Source organism: Orussus abietinus, unplaced genomic scaffold (assembly GCF_000612105.2).
Source record: "Orussus abietinus isolate OABI.00-Male unplaced genomic scaffold, Oabi_2.0 scaffold52, whole genome shotgun sequence".
NCBI lineage: Eukaryota > Metazoa > Arthropoda > Insecta > Hymenoptera > Orussidae > Orussus > Orussus abietinus.
Window position 1 is genome coordinate 17,533 of NW_019394235.1, and position 13,965 is coordinate 31,497.

A 13,965-nucleotide genomic window follows, 5' to 3' on the forward strand; every position below is an offset into this window, starting at 1 on the left:
AAACTAACATTGAAGTGCGCACGTTGCTGAGCGCCCTCTACAATATATGTGGCAATGCACGACACGTGTACATTTAAAATCGTTTACTTTCAATATACAACATTCTGTATTTTACAGAGATTGGACACACGAGAAATTCGCAAATTGCAAGGCAGGGTACATTAATTCCGTTTAAGTAATATCTTTATAAAATTTGACATAATTTATTAAATCTTCACCAATTCTTTGATAAACTCTTTAAAGAATAAACGATATTACTAGTATTCGACTTTGGGCATAAAATAGTACTGACATATTTAGGTTCCGGCTAAGTACGATTTTACCCATTAAAAAGCCTTTGGTTTTAAAAATAAACCGTAGGCGGGTCTATTGTAAATAATACTAATTTAATAAATCGAATTCCGTATAAGGGATGTAATTAATGCTCTTCATTGTTTTAGGGAGCAATTCCGATTATCTTTGGGAATACTTCCTACCCAGTATAGTATCAGCACGTATTGCTACCTCATTCAGGTACCTTTTTGTAATGTAATCGGCACATATCGAACGGGCTCTTCGATACGTGACGAAGGGTTGACAAGCTATAGAGGGCAGATACATGTATAAAGTCGGTACTTCGTCGGCTTAGCATAGCATGCCATAATGATAACACGCTCGAATAATAAGGATAGCAGCAGAGGAGACAGGGTTGGATACGCACGCATGGGTCCGCGTTTGGGGTCCGTCTTCCGCTTCCAGTCTAGTATACGTTCTGGCTTTAACTCCGACTCAGTTACACTTAGTACCTCCTACATTGTGTTTGTCCTAGATCCTACCTCGAGCCTTGTCTTCCTCTGCAGCGCATCGCATCGCCTTGTCCCGCCTTGGTTTGCCGATCCCTCTTCGCGACTTCTTCCTTACCTTCCTCGTCCTTCGACAGTCTGCCAAGGGACGTCCTTACGAAGAGATTTCTCACTTAACGTCGAGGCCCACTGAAGAAGGAGTCAGTGACGAGTGTTAAAAAGTGTCGGTTTAAAAAGATCAGGAAACTCGGTAGTTTCGCGCCAAATACATTTAAAAGCCTGCGCGAACGGTACCGAATACTTAATACCAATTTAATTAACCAAGGATATCAAATGCTCAAACAAATTTAAGGTATCGTGGAATGTAAGGGTGCCAAGTGGTTTCGTGAAAAATTGACATAAACTTTTGTAGAGGATACGTCGTGTCATCAACGGTTGATTCATAAGCTGGATGAAATCATGTAGAAGCGAAGGATAGTCACTTCTACCTGTGATTCATAGATCACGTCAATGGGCTTCTAGTTTGACTTAAGTGGAGGATCGTAGAAAAGTGTTTCTATTTAAAGATCAAATCTATCAAGATGAATCCGCTATTATAAGGTTACTGGTCAGGACGTTACACATATAGTAATTATCAGACGGAATGGTTGAATTAAAAATTGAACGTGAACGATGTAATTGAGATTGAAGTTAAATTTTGAAAATGAGCGATATCTCCAACTTGTCCTGATCGATGAAGGAAACCGTGACATCCATGTTAACGACATGCTATAAAACGCAATAACATGTCTCTAATAACACATACGGAAATATAATTTCAAAATGTCATTAAAAATTATGTCGACCGAGTTTGACTGGCCAGTGATCCATTCGAAAAATAAGACTGAATCGATGCACTCCAACAACGAGCGAAATAAACACCTCGGTTAAATAAAAATAATTCCTTCGTGGCATGATTTAATTAAGGAAATGCTACGCTGTGAAATTTCGGTTTCGATGTAACCTTTAGTTGTAAAATATTCTGCAAAAAGAGATCTAAAACATTAGTTTACAATGTCGAGCGAACGATTGCTATCTTGGATCGTGGTAGCCCTTGTGTCCGGTGTGTGCAAGGCGGAGCAAAGGTTCTCCGAGACTCCCGCGACTTATCAGGAAGTCTCTTCTGGAGACGACGTGCAGCTGCGATGCAGAGTGCAAGACAAGAAGGGCCAGTGCATCTGGCAGAAGGACCGAAAACCTGTTGGAATGCATCCGGACAAGTACGAGTGGGTCGGCGGACGCGAGAGCGATTGCACCCTCCTGATTAGGAGGGCTTCTCTGCACTTCGATGACGGCTTCTGGGAATGTCAAGTCACACCCGGCGATTTCACTCGTCAGGATGCACTCACGTCACTGCCGGCTCGTTTGTTGGTCCGAGGTAAGGACCCGTTAGTCGAGAACTTATCGGCAAATAGCCTTAGCGAGCCTCTTAAAGCTGTTAACGACTTCGGTCTTCCTGCCCATACTGCTAATACTGGAGCCATGTTAATACTTACTCCATATTGGAGTGAGTATGAAAATAAGAGTAATAATATTACTATAATTATACACAAATTGGTAACAATGTATATTTGTATCGATAATGCTAAAGTTCAATTAAGCAGTTAACACTATTATGGTTGGAGCACATATTTCAATTAAGATGATTTCAAATTACTTTTTATTCTTACTACTAATGGCAAGGCCCGTTAGTTAGGACGTGTTAGCGAATGGGCTTTACAAGCATTGCATCATGGTTAAAACGATTAACATGTTTACTCTCCATACCTGTTTCTGGGTTACTAAATACATGTACTCGAAATCCTTTTAGAATTGCACAATTTTTGCTCGGACCACTTACAAATTACATGCGTAATTGCGGTGCACAGGTTCCGTTCTACTTTCAGATTTATTGCGCTAATGCATTTCTATCGAAGAAATTACAAACAATTGCGTAAATTAAAGTTAAATGTCAATACTATTTTGTACGTACTCATGACGTTTTTGTAAATGATGGATTGCAGTCAAACCGAGAAAGCCTCTCCTTGAATACGGAGGTGCTGTTTTAAATTCCGTTCTTACATTGAGGGAAGGTCAGGAAGCTACACTTTCCTGTGTGTCTAGATACGGAAATCCACCGGCGCTCATAAAATGGTGAGTAGTGAAATTTACTCAGTGTAGCGTTTAACATTCATTTTAAGCCTATGAGTGCACTAAAGGGGTTTGAAGGAAGTAAGTGATTAAAGGTTAATGAGTTCCCAAATAAAAGACATATATTTCGAAGAAAAGACATGTACACGCCCTCGTATCTAATATGTATAGAGGGAGAAGGAAGAACTATTTTCCAAGAAATATAATATTTTTTAAAGAGAATACAAAGTAGTATTCAAATTGCACAAATATTTATTGTACATTTATCTGAAATGTGTAAAATGCATTCATACTTCCTTCATATAGATGCATTTACAGGAATGGTATTCTTTGTTGTTTGTAACTGTTTCTGACTTTCTTTCTTATATAAGGGTGGTTCATTATACATCGAATAACATTATAAGATTATCGCTCGAACCAACTTTCAAAAATAAATTACAAATTCAAGCTTGACAATTTCTCATTATATTCAGTTATATCATTGCATAAGCATAAGCCTGGACTGTGGGAAAATAACGTTTTGCGTTCTTGTACTATCTCTAGTTAAAAATTCTCAACCGCATTATTACAAGCGCAGGTCGCGGACTGTAATCTCGTCCCAGTAGAAAAGGCAAGAAGCCGTAACGTCGCGTTTATGCAGGAAAGGGCTGTCCAAGAATTGCCTTTTTTAATTCACGGTCTGGTAAATCGACTCGCTCCTTGTGTAAGTCCTTATAATATGATCGCACGTGCCTACACGTAGTCCACACCTTAATAATGCAACGGGTTTATCGGACGTACCGGTACATACCAAGGGTGCGTCATTTGTCAGTGCATTTAATCTGACCTCTTAACTGACGATAATGCCGCATTATTTAATCATTGAAATTGTAATAGTTGAATTAAAACTACCCCATAGATGTCACTTATTGTTGTTACTTACACATATTCGTTTGAAATCCTTAAATCATTGACATTCAAAAAGTTGTCTGACATTTATTTATTAAACTTCTATACGATAGAAAGCACGAATCAAAAAGGTTAATCTATCTCAACATCGTCTAAGCGAAAATTAATTAAAGGTAATCATGAGGTAAAATTATTTGACAGCTCGCTAGATTAGTCTAGCCAGCCGTCGTTTGAACCTCAAAATAGTGTCGTTTGAACCTCGGGAATTCAGACAAACTGACCAGATCTTTGAGCGATCGCGTGTTTAATCGATCGCACTGTATGTTTCACTTTATTCCATACGCCAAACGTTCTTAAAATAATTCATTCAGAATAACAGGAGATTATCCGTTTGATGTTGGCAGGTTTATAGGAGGTGACGAAGTCGAAGCTTTGAGAGAACAGACGAACGCCACAGAGGTGGATAATCCGAAGACATGGGCAGCACACAGCATTATACATGTACGAGGTCAAAGGGAAAATCACGGTCTACCGATCAGATGTCTTACTTTGCATCCTTCCAGCCCACTGCCAGCGATTGCTGAGTCTCGCCTCGATATTCACTGTAAGAGAACGATCTAGGAAGGAATTTCTTAGACTCTTTATTGGAACGATCTTACTTGCTCTGGAGCGATTTTGTAAACCCTTTGCAGGATCATGATACATTAATGAAATGTTAATTTTTCTGCTTTTATTGTAATTTTTAAACTTTACAATGTTTAGTTAAGAGTAGAAAGAGCTTTCTCCAGGTAGAGCAGAGGTTGAAACTTCCGCGATGCATGACGAGTTGAACGGTACTTGGCTAAAGATAAGCATTATTCTGGAAGGAACCGAGCTGAATCCACCAATTAGGAAGTAAATTTCAGATTCACCGGAAGTTATGATGGAAACGAGTCCTCGTTTGCTTGCTACCGCTTTGGAAGACTCTGCCAGCTTTATGAGCCTAAAATGCATAGCTGACGCTAATCCTACGGCGACGGTCAAATGGTTCAAGGATGCCACTCCCATTACGAACTCGAACAACATTGTTTTGCTGATGCAGAATCGCACTCATCAAAATGGAACCTGGATAGGGTCGGAATTAAGATTCGAGCCCGTGAAAAAGGAAGATGCCGGCTTGTATTCCTGCAAAGCTTCCAATACCATCGGAGAAAGCCCACCTGCAAACTACCGGATTGATGTTCAATGTTTGTAAAATTGATTCTTTCATTTTATGTATACATTAACCATTTTTGTTTCCTTTTTCAGTCGTTAAAGGAAACTGTGCTACCAAGACAATATTCGTTTTTATCTTTTTAGATGGACCTAGGTTAAAAGTGAAGGATGCGAATAATTTTAATTTAACTTTCGACGAAGTGGAAGAATCTGCTTTATTGGGTACACCGATAGAACCTTTTGAATGCGCAGAGTTTGAAGCGAATCCACCTCCTCAGTTCAGATGGATTCATTTGCGTGGTGGTACCACGGAAATGCTTGAAAACATTGCTCAAAATATGGACGCTGGAAGACGTCTACGTTTAAAGCACATTATGTGGTCAGACGAAGGAGAATACCGTTGCGTTGCGTTTAACAGCATCAACGGAGTTCGCCGAGAAATGCCCCATGATACGCGTTTTATATTACATGTAACTGGTCCACCTGAAATACAGACAAGAGCTTCCTCTGACGGAAAAGGGTTTTATGAATCGATCGGATGGGCTGGAGAACCTGTTCACAGATTAAAGTCTCGTTTCTGTTCACAACCACCTCCCCGATTAGTCGCATGGCAATGGGGCAGTTCACACATCAGGGCCGGTAATTAAATCATTTACTTTTTATATACTTGTTCAAAAAACAATTCGCATGGAGCACAATAACAATATGCGCCCGATGCGTTATTTACGACAAACATCAGAACTTGGGAAAAAATAATAATTTTTCTTCAAACATATTCTGAATTAATATGTACTGTTTTGATTAATTAATTAGAAATAAAAATAAGAAAGCTGGCATGTTTGGTGATGGTTTTCTAATAAATTTTAAAAATTAAGTTTTTTATAGTAAGTAGTTAGTGGGTGGGTATACTGAAAATTTTCTGTTCTTAGGAGAGAGCATTCAACAAAAATATGAGGCATTACCATTAGAACCTATTACGGAAAATAAAATGATAACTAATTGCTATTGGGCGAAACTTGAAATAAAGGATCTACAAAAAGAGGACGCTCGGGTATATACTCTCCTAGTAGAAAGTGAGAAAGGCAGGGATTCAACGAATGTGAAACTAATCGTTCGAGACCCCACAGAAATGCGCGTAATCGCAGCCGCGGCTGCAGTGGGATTACTCCTTCTGCTCCTTTTGATCTCTGTTGGCGTGTACTCGATACTTCGAGCCAAACATCGACAGTATCGACAAGAAGAGGGAGAAGGAAGTATTGCGGCCGATGCTTTCTACAGTACCGCGACATCGATGGAACCTCGGAAGACAGTCAATTCTCCGCAGAATAAGACGCTTGCGAGGAAAACGAATCACGAGGGTGGTCTAGCAATAATGTATGATTACGATCAGATCGCTAAGCAAGATCGAACGATGAGTCCGGAGGCATTAAAAGTGCGGAGAGCTCCTGCAGTGTTACAGCCACCCACTATTGTGTGACAATTGTGAACAAAATATGGATTAGTGGAGAAAATGTTAAAATAACTTTCAAAATGAACACATGGAAATGTCGTTAACATAACCCTTTTAGTTCTGAATGATTGAGGATTTTTTATACTCACTACTATATATTTAACTGAAATAAGTAGCGTCATGACTGGCTGAAGTTACAATAGCTTTTGTACCACTCCTGTTAATGAGTTTTATGTTTGTTTGATTTTAATTATTGTATACGTTTCAAACAAACCCTTAAACATGCGTTTTAGTCAGACATATAACGATAGCGTATGCTACAGGAAAATTTACGAATATGCGTGGCTTAGTAGATAGTACAGAATACGTAAAGTATCTGTAAGGGATAAGTATATAAAGGCTATTTTAGTCTAATTAGAAAAGTTAATTATTTTTATAATTATAGTTATAGTTACTTAATTCTTATTCCAACGAAGGTACATTTACGTGAACATCATCGCGGACAATGAAATTATTTATTGTTGTTCTTGTTAAACCTTACTACTAAGACTGTAGAAACATCGAGAGAATTTTATGTTAATGTTTAAGCTATATTAATATTTAATAATAAAATATAATTGTATACCAAACCGGATTTTATTACCTTTCCACTACGTGCTGTTTAACTTTATTTAAATTTGCCGCTCGTTGCTGACGTCAAATTCTCGCATCTTACTGGTTCACTTGTGCGCATGCGAGTCCACGCATGCTCGTAGCAGGTATCAATTGTTTTTATATGCTTGCTTACCTGCCTTGACTATGAAAAGTGTCTTATTTCGGTTAATTTAATAACCCTTGTGCATGAAGAGAGGTAGCTAATTTTACATACTGCGTAAAATATTTACTATATATTATCGCTCAATTATCATGACGTATTTAACGTCGTGGGAGGAATTTGAAAAGGTTGCAGAGAGGTTATATCTACAAGATCCACTAAAGGTATGGTTTTCCTCAAATTCTTGATTTATGAATTAGGGTTCTAAATAGTAATTGTGTTTCCTACTACAGTGTTTTTCTATTTTGACCTCCTAACATAAAAGTGAATTATTTCTTAACTTAATTCTGTCTGTGGCATTTAATTTATGTGCACCGTTTTCTAACCTTAGTCTGGTGCTAGTTTTATGTATGAGAGAAATATATTTAATTAACAATTTATCAATATGAATTGAGATTCTAAAATTTTCCTGTGTCTGTGTAGGCTCGATTTAGTATGAAGTATTGCCACAAAAAAGGACTTCTTTGTCTGAAGCTTACGGACAACTGTACGGTAAGATCATTTCGATTGTTTCGGACTTACATAAACTCTAAAGAATAGGCCAAAATATTATGTAAAAATACAAATCTTGACGATGCATGTTAATATGTGATCCAATAAAACATCTGATACAAATTCTTGCTTCAAATTTGATAGATAAACCAAAATACAATTTAAAATATGTACTGTTGCATTGAAACAAAACTACTATAAACAGCTGTTAAATTTGTAAATCTGGTACGCCCATTAAAATTAATTTATTTCCTGTAAGATTTTTATTTTAGGTTCAGTTCCTATAAGTGAGTAGTTTGTACATTACAAATATGCTAGTTTATGTTGATATGGGAATTGTATTGTAAAATACATAGTATTATTTTTTTCAGTGTTTGCAGTACCGAACAGAAATTGCACAGGATTTTAAAAAGATGGAGAAATTTATAGGAAATCTTATGCGGCACATGGCTTCGAAGGATGTCTAAGGTTGAAGTGAATTTTTACTCGTATACATGAAGAGAGTGGTGGGATTATATATATTTATTTTATTCAAGTATAAAAAACTTTTCACTTAAATATACAATATGTGCAAAAGAGTTAGCATCATTTTCAATTAAAGCTTGGTGTTTATTTTGGCCTGGTCCTCTGTCTGCGTGTCAAAGTTCTGCAACAATCAAACAGGTAAAGTAAAACGCTGTTGACAAAAAAACGGATTTAGCTAAGCTTTGGTTTAAAGTATCATGTAAATTTATTTACATGATATTAACGTAACTTACGTTGTATTTGTTTCAAAGCAATGATATTTAAATGCATCGAATGATTGTAAGCTTCTGTTACCATGTTTTTATCTATTTTGTATAGAGAGATTTAGTATGATTGCATTAACGATTAAGCAGCATAAAGATTCCATTCAAGTTTCCTCTAATTAATTTGAAATGATTGAAATGAGAAAAAAGCAACGAAGACAGACTTACGATATAATTGGTTGAAGAACCACATCCAGAGTAGCATCAACAGGGTAGATTTCTTGATTGAAAGGCAGTTCATAGCGTCCCTGTCCCCCTACTTGCTTTTGCGTCTACACCAAACAAAACTATTTTACTAAACTACCGGGAATATTACGATGCAATTAACTACGTTTTATGTGTCAGTATTTCATTAGTGTAGAGAGACCATGATAATAGTAAACTTTTAACTCATCTAGTAACAATTGTAATTTAGCTTAATAAAATGCTGTACTTAATAAAGAAGAGCAGAAAGCCGAAACCACATTCGCTTATAATCACTTTAATAATTCTGATATATTTTATTAAAAAATTGTAAAGTCAAATTAGGTGTATGATCTTTTTTTCTCTAAATATTTTTTTTTCTCGTCGAAAGCTTAATGCACAAAGCAATTATTCATTATGTTATGAAACTTGCACATTACTATCCTCACCAGAAGAGTGCTCAATTAGAAATAGTGATAAAATATAGTTTGTACAAGATGTTAATGTTATACCGTTGTCAATTATGAAACAGCATAATTTGCGTTCTGTCGTTACATAGATGCAACTGTAGTGTTTTTGCTACATTTTGAAGAAAAAAAATGCTGTACAATTGCGATCTGAGGATACTGCAACTTGTAATAATGCGATCTAAAAGTAAAACCTATTTTTTTTAAATATCATGCTTCCGTTGAAAAGTAAATTATGTCGTTACCATTAATGACTCCATGTATGGAAGTGTATGTAATTTGTACGTATTACAATACCTGTTGTACAATGCAAAGGCGTAAAGTATAAGATATAAAATGTAAAATTAACATTCAAAATTTCGTATGTAGCATCGTATTACATTAACATTCTTTATTTCTTATTCCTTGGACCATTATCATTGTAAAACAGATTAAACTAGAATATATATAGCAATATCTACTGTAGTCAGGGTCGGTCCAGACCTCTCAGCGATGGATGCAATGAGTCTTGTCCTTTCCTAAATAAATAGGTAGATAACATCACGTATCCCAAATTGCGAATCAATATCACATCAATAATGTTTCAAAATGATATCGCCCTTAAACAAAGTCGATCTCAATAGTCAGTCGTAGATCTAAAGTCTCACTACCTGTATCGTTACCGAAATTTCAAGACGTTCTCTACTTCATCTGTCGATTTTTCTTTAACAAACGTGTCTTTACTTTCAGAGATACAATTTCATCAACGTCCATTGAAACTTAAAGTCGGACGGGTCATATCCCCTCACATTCCAGATGGAGCCGGCCCTGATCATAGTTAAGCGTTTCAAGTGTTGTAAAACGGACAAATACTTTTCCCATTTTTAACTAAGCTGCATCTTTATGAAGACAGAGGTATGCAAATATATATGTTAAGTGTGAAGTGAAGTGACGAGTGGTGTTGTCGCTGACGGTTTGCAACGCCTTTATTGAGTGCAAGCAAAACGGAAAGATACGTACTACACGGGTAGGTTTAGCGCTGTCAGCAGAACTCGAGCAGCAGCTGGAAAAATCCTGGGTCGTGCTCTCACCTAGTCCGCTGTCCACATTACTGCCTATTAACATTCTGCAGTTACGAGTATATTCGAAGTCCCTCATCGAATTATACTCATTCCTAGCTTCGGGGTACTTCGAACCGATTCGAGCCGTCGTTCTCGCTGACGGCAAATTATAACTTCCATCGCGAGTACGTTGGACCACAGTTCTCTCTCTTTTGTCGAGGTATCCGATCGTTCTGAAAGTGAATCCTTCGCAATCGATCACGGTTCCGGCTGGATCACTCCCACTCCCTCACCCCGATTAACATATCTCCTTATACGACTAAAGTATAGTAAACGTTGAAACACGCTAACCGCGGTACCTAGACCGTAGTCTGTTCATGCCCTCTAACTGAAGTGCTACTCTACGAAGGTCCACAACAACGAGACAGGGGTTTTAATTCAGAGTTAATAACGTCACATTTACGAGGGTGATCATCGAGCTCTTGCAAGACCTCCGATCCAACGTAAGGCACGGTTCCTTTAATTTAAATTGAAGTCGAGGAATTACAAGTGTTTGAACGTCTACTAAAACTGACACCTGATGGATCACACACAACACATATAAACATGTACACATGGACGCCAGTTGACTTCCGTGGAGCAGCATAAGCAGCGGAGGGTGCCAGCCAGGAAATAAATAAACAGGCGCAACAAGCAGTTAATCAAGTGATTTATTAAGGAATCATGCTTCAAAATAAATAGGGGCATGCTTAAAGTATATCATGTACATGCTCGAAATAAATAAAAAAAAAGAGACACATGCAAGGGGTTTCAAACAATGACTACGGATCCCGTCTCATCCTCCAGAGGAGGGTTGTGCAGGGTGCACGCCGTCTTGAGATCATCGTACCTAGGCAGGGACGACGCATCCTCCTCATCCAATCGAGGATTGCTAGATTGGAGAGGACATTGCGGAACGGATTGTGACTGGACCACTGTATAAGGGATCTCCCGGCGTTGCTGTTCGCTCATTCCCGTTGTATCGACTAGGCCGAACTCCAGGTGTCTGGAAAAGAGCGTACCGTTGCACCTGTGAGAATCACCGATTGCACCGATTACAAGGACGAACGTTCCACGCGTTGGATCGGTAGAAACGTCATTAACCGTGTCGGATCGTACCGAAAGCTCGAATTTTTATAGCAGACCCGAAAACCCACTAATGGACCTCTACCTTATACGCATCTCCATCACGGATGCGAGAAATGCAGTGCTACGATTGCGGTGTTCGTGAGCGTGCACGTTTGCTAGAGCCAGGAACTGCTCGTACACGAAATTCGACGGACGCTATTATCTGTTTAAAATCGGAGCCGAGGGCTACTGTCGAGCAGCGGGGAGCAAACGTTCGAAGAAAGGCACGTCCCTTAATTTTAAATCGTTTATAACTGACTATTATTTCATGTTTATCCGTGAATTACGGGTATCCGCTGCGGGTTCACGAAGAAGCGGCCCATGCGGTCTACCCCTTTAAACGTCACGGAGACAGTGTCTTCCTTCAACGTTACCCGTTATCGACGCTCTACGTCGTCACCAAGAAACTTACTTTCTAAGTTCATCAGATAAGGGTTGCTTATGCGAAGGACTTCTGTGCCTGCTCCTGTGCCTCCTTCTAGGTTCCGTGTGGCTCACCTGCAGCAGCACACAATCGTTAGCATTGTTCGTGACAAGGGGACAAGGTCCGTCAAACCCACACGACACGTATCTGTAAACATCTCGTCTAAACGTACAACGTTAGAAATTAGCCCGTCACCCATGCGTGCGATACACGTAATTAGACGACGCGTAATTACGGACACTTGTCCCGAAGCCGATCCCTCTACTTACCACCGCCCGCTGGACGTCCTCGCCCTTCCGCCTTTGGGCCTCCTTCCACTGGGGCTCGGAGTCGATCAGCTCGTGCCTGGAACGTTCGGAAATTGAGAACGCTCCTCCTCGCCGGCATAACTCCGGATTTCGTAACGCCGCTCGTAGACTTGCACTTGAGTGCGTCGACCTCGAACCTCCCCGCGATCGATTTCTCTTCGAGAGATCGAGGTCACGGCATTGGGAAAACCGGAACGCGCCGATCTCGGCATAGGTCGCGTACCGGCGCCCGAGATCGGCGTCGCCGGCTTACCTCAGCGCGCGCCACCGATCGACTCTCTCGAGTTTTACGCCGGCGGCTCGGTATCTCTCTTTCTCTTTCTCCCGTTTTCCTCCTTTTCCGTTTCCCTCCGAGCCGCCGGCGCGCAACGGGGATAATTAATGTTCGACGTCGTCGACCAATTACCACGTAAGGAACGGGCGCGCATACCTCGACGAACGAGAACTTCTGTGCTTCCGACGATGCTTGCGATGGCCCGATCTGTTATCGGACCCTCGCGACAACTCGGACTCGCAGTCGGAATGGCGGCTGTGTCTTCTGTGACTATGACTGTGGCTTCGTCTCCGATGCCCGCCGCGGCTGTGACTGTCTCCGGAACTCTGACTCTCGACCGAGCTGCTCCTGTGCTGGAGTCTGCTCAGCAGCTGATCGACAAAAGACAAGTTAACTTTGATCCGATCCGATATCCAATCGACTTGGGCCACTTGCACGCGCACCGGAAAAATCGACATCGATGCCGACTTTTTGCTCTACACGTTACAATTCTCATTTTTATATATTGTATCCGGTAAAAAAGCCGACGCCATTTTGTCGATGCGGGTGCAAACGCGCTTAAGGGGATGTCAAAGTGGTATCCGAGGGGTCTCTCGTTTGTGCAACTTTTCTCCAAACTGGGTGAACCGAATCGTTTCGATCTTCACAACGTGAATATGGAGGCTATTAGGAAGTCCTGACAACCATGAAATTTTATATTTTATACCAAATTTTAAAAATCTATAGACAAATAAATTTTTTGATTGAAATTTTATGGGTGTCAGGAACTTCTTTATAGCCTCCATGTTCACGCTGTGAAGTTTCACACGATTCGGTATACCCAGTTCGGAGAAAAGTTTCATAGAGGAAACCTCTTTGACGCTACTTTCACATCACCTTAACCCTTTCGCTACGGCAGTTCGGTCCACTGTAACGCCGCCACTGAACTGATCTCCGCGCCAAAAGTGTACATATTGCCCGTCTCCGTGGGTCACATCATGCATGCCGGATATATCCGCCGTTCGTCTCCGGGGGCTGTTATGTGGATGCCGGATGTAACCGGCGTTCGTCCTCGCGGGTTATCATGTGGATGCCGGATATATCCGGCGTTAGGAGCGAAAGGATTAGGGTTAAAGCACGGTAGACGGCTCGGACGGAATGGCCATTCCATTTTCGTCCTGAATTTTTCCGGACCGGTCCGATGTGCTTCAGCCTTAATCATCATTGTGCTTCGGCCGCTTGCACCCGCGTTGTCCTATCCGGTGCCGGTACCGACCTTTCCATAAACGATTCAACTCTCATTTATTTACATTCTACCCGGCAAAACAGCCAGCGCCGGTTTTACTGGTGCGGGTGCAAAAGGCCCAACTTTGACACGAGTATAATCGGTTTGTTCGTTTTGCCTACACTTTCTACATTTTTACGAATAGTGTACACTTTGGCGTTCGTTTTGACGGAAGTGACGCAACGTCGTTGTTCGTTTTGCGTGTGCATATACACCGAGTGTACACTTTTTCTACACTTTCTACCCTCGATCCCGAGCAAG

General features: G+C 40.3%; 3 protein-coding genes across 8 annotated transcripts in view; 2 read left to right on the forward strand and 1 right to left on the reverse strand.

Moving 5' to 3' along the window:
• Positions 1 to 1,800: 1,800 nt before the first annotated feature.
• LOC105704460 (hemicentin-1) lies at positions 1,801 to 7,126 on the forward strand. Its single transcript, XM_012433680.2, has 6 exons — positions 1,801 to 2,199; positions 2,825 to 2,954; positions 4,244 to 4,443; positions 4,745 to 5,065; positions 5,178 to 5,672; positions 5,963 to 7,126. Exons 1-6 carry the CDS (start codon positions 1,836 to 1,838, stop codon positions 6,508 to 6,510), a joined length of 2,058 nt encoding a protein of 685 aa, XP_012289103.1. The 5' UTR covers positions 1,801 to 1,835; the 3' UTR covers positions 6,511 to 7,126.
• Positions 7,127 to 7,247: 121 nt separating this feature from the next.
• Positions 7,248 to 10,154, forward strand: LOC105694269 (signal recognition particle 9 kDa protein). Its single transcript, XM_012414771.2, has 4 exons — positions 7,248 to 7,461; positions 7,721 to 7,789; positions 8,161 to 8,452; positions 9,957 to 10,154. Exons 1-3 carry the CDS (start codon positions 7,390 to 7,392, stop codon positions 8,254 to 8,256), a joined length of 237 nt encoding a protein of 78 aa, XP_012270194.1. The 5' UTR covers positions 7,248 to 7,389; the 3' UTR covers positions 8,257 to 8,452; positions 9,957 to 10,154.
• Positions 8,295 to 13,965, reverse strand: part of LOC105694267 (band 4.1-like protein 4A) — a 55,237-nt gene continuing 49,566 nt past the window's right edge. For 2 of the 6 annotated variants that reach the window (XM_012414765.1, XM_012414767.1), the window contains 7 exons: positions 12,597 to 12,811; positions 12,128 to 12,203; positions 11,847 to 11,932; positions 11,157 to 11,336; positions 10,227 to 10,500; positions 8,746 to 8,849; positions 8,295 to 8,435 (listed from right to left, as the gene is read on the reverse strand). In XM_012414765.1, the coding sequence (XP_012270188.1) occupies positions 8,399 to 8,435; positions 8,746 to 8,849; positions 10,227 to 10,500; positions 11,157 to 11,336; positions 11,847 to 11,932; positions 12,128 to 12,203; positions 12,597 to 12,811 (972 nt within the window). In that variant the 3' untranslated portion in view covers positions 8,295 to 8,398. The remainder of the gene's footprint in view (positions 8,436 to 8,745; positions 8,850 to 10,226; positions 10,501 to 11,156; positions 11,337 to 11,846; positions 11,933 to 12,127; positions 12,204 to 12,596; positions 12,812 to 13,965) is intronic. The other 4 variants (XM_012414766.1, XM_012414769.1, XM_012414768.2 and 1 more) reach the window with 4 other exon arrangements.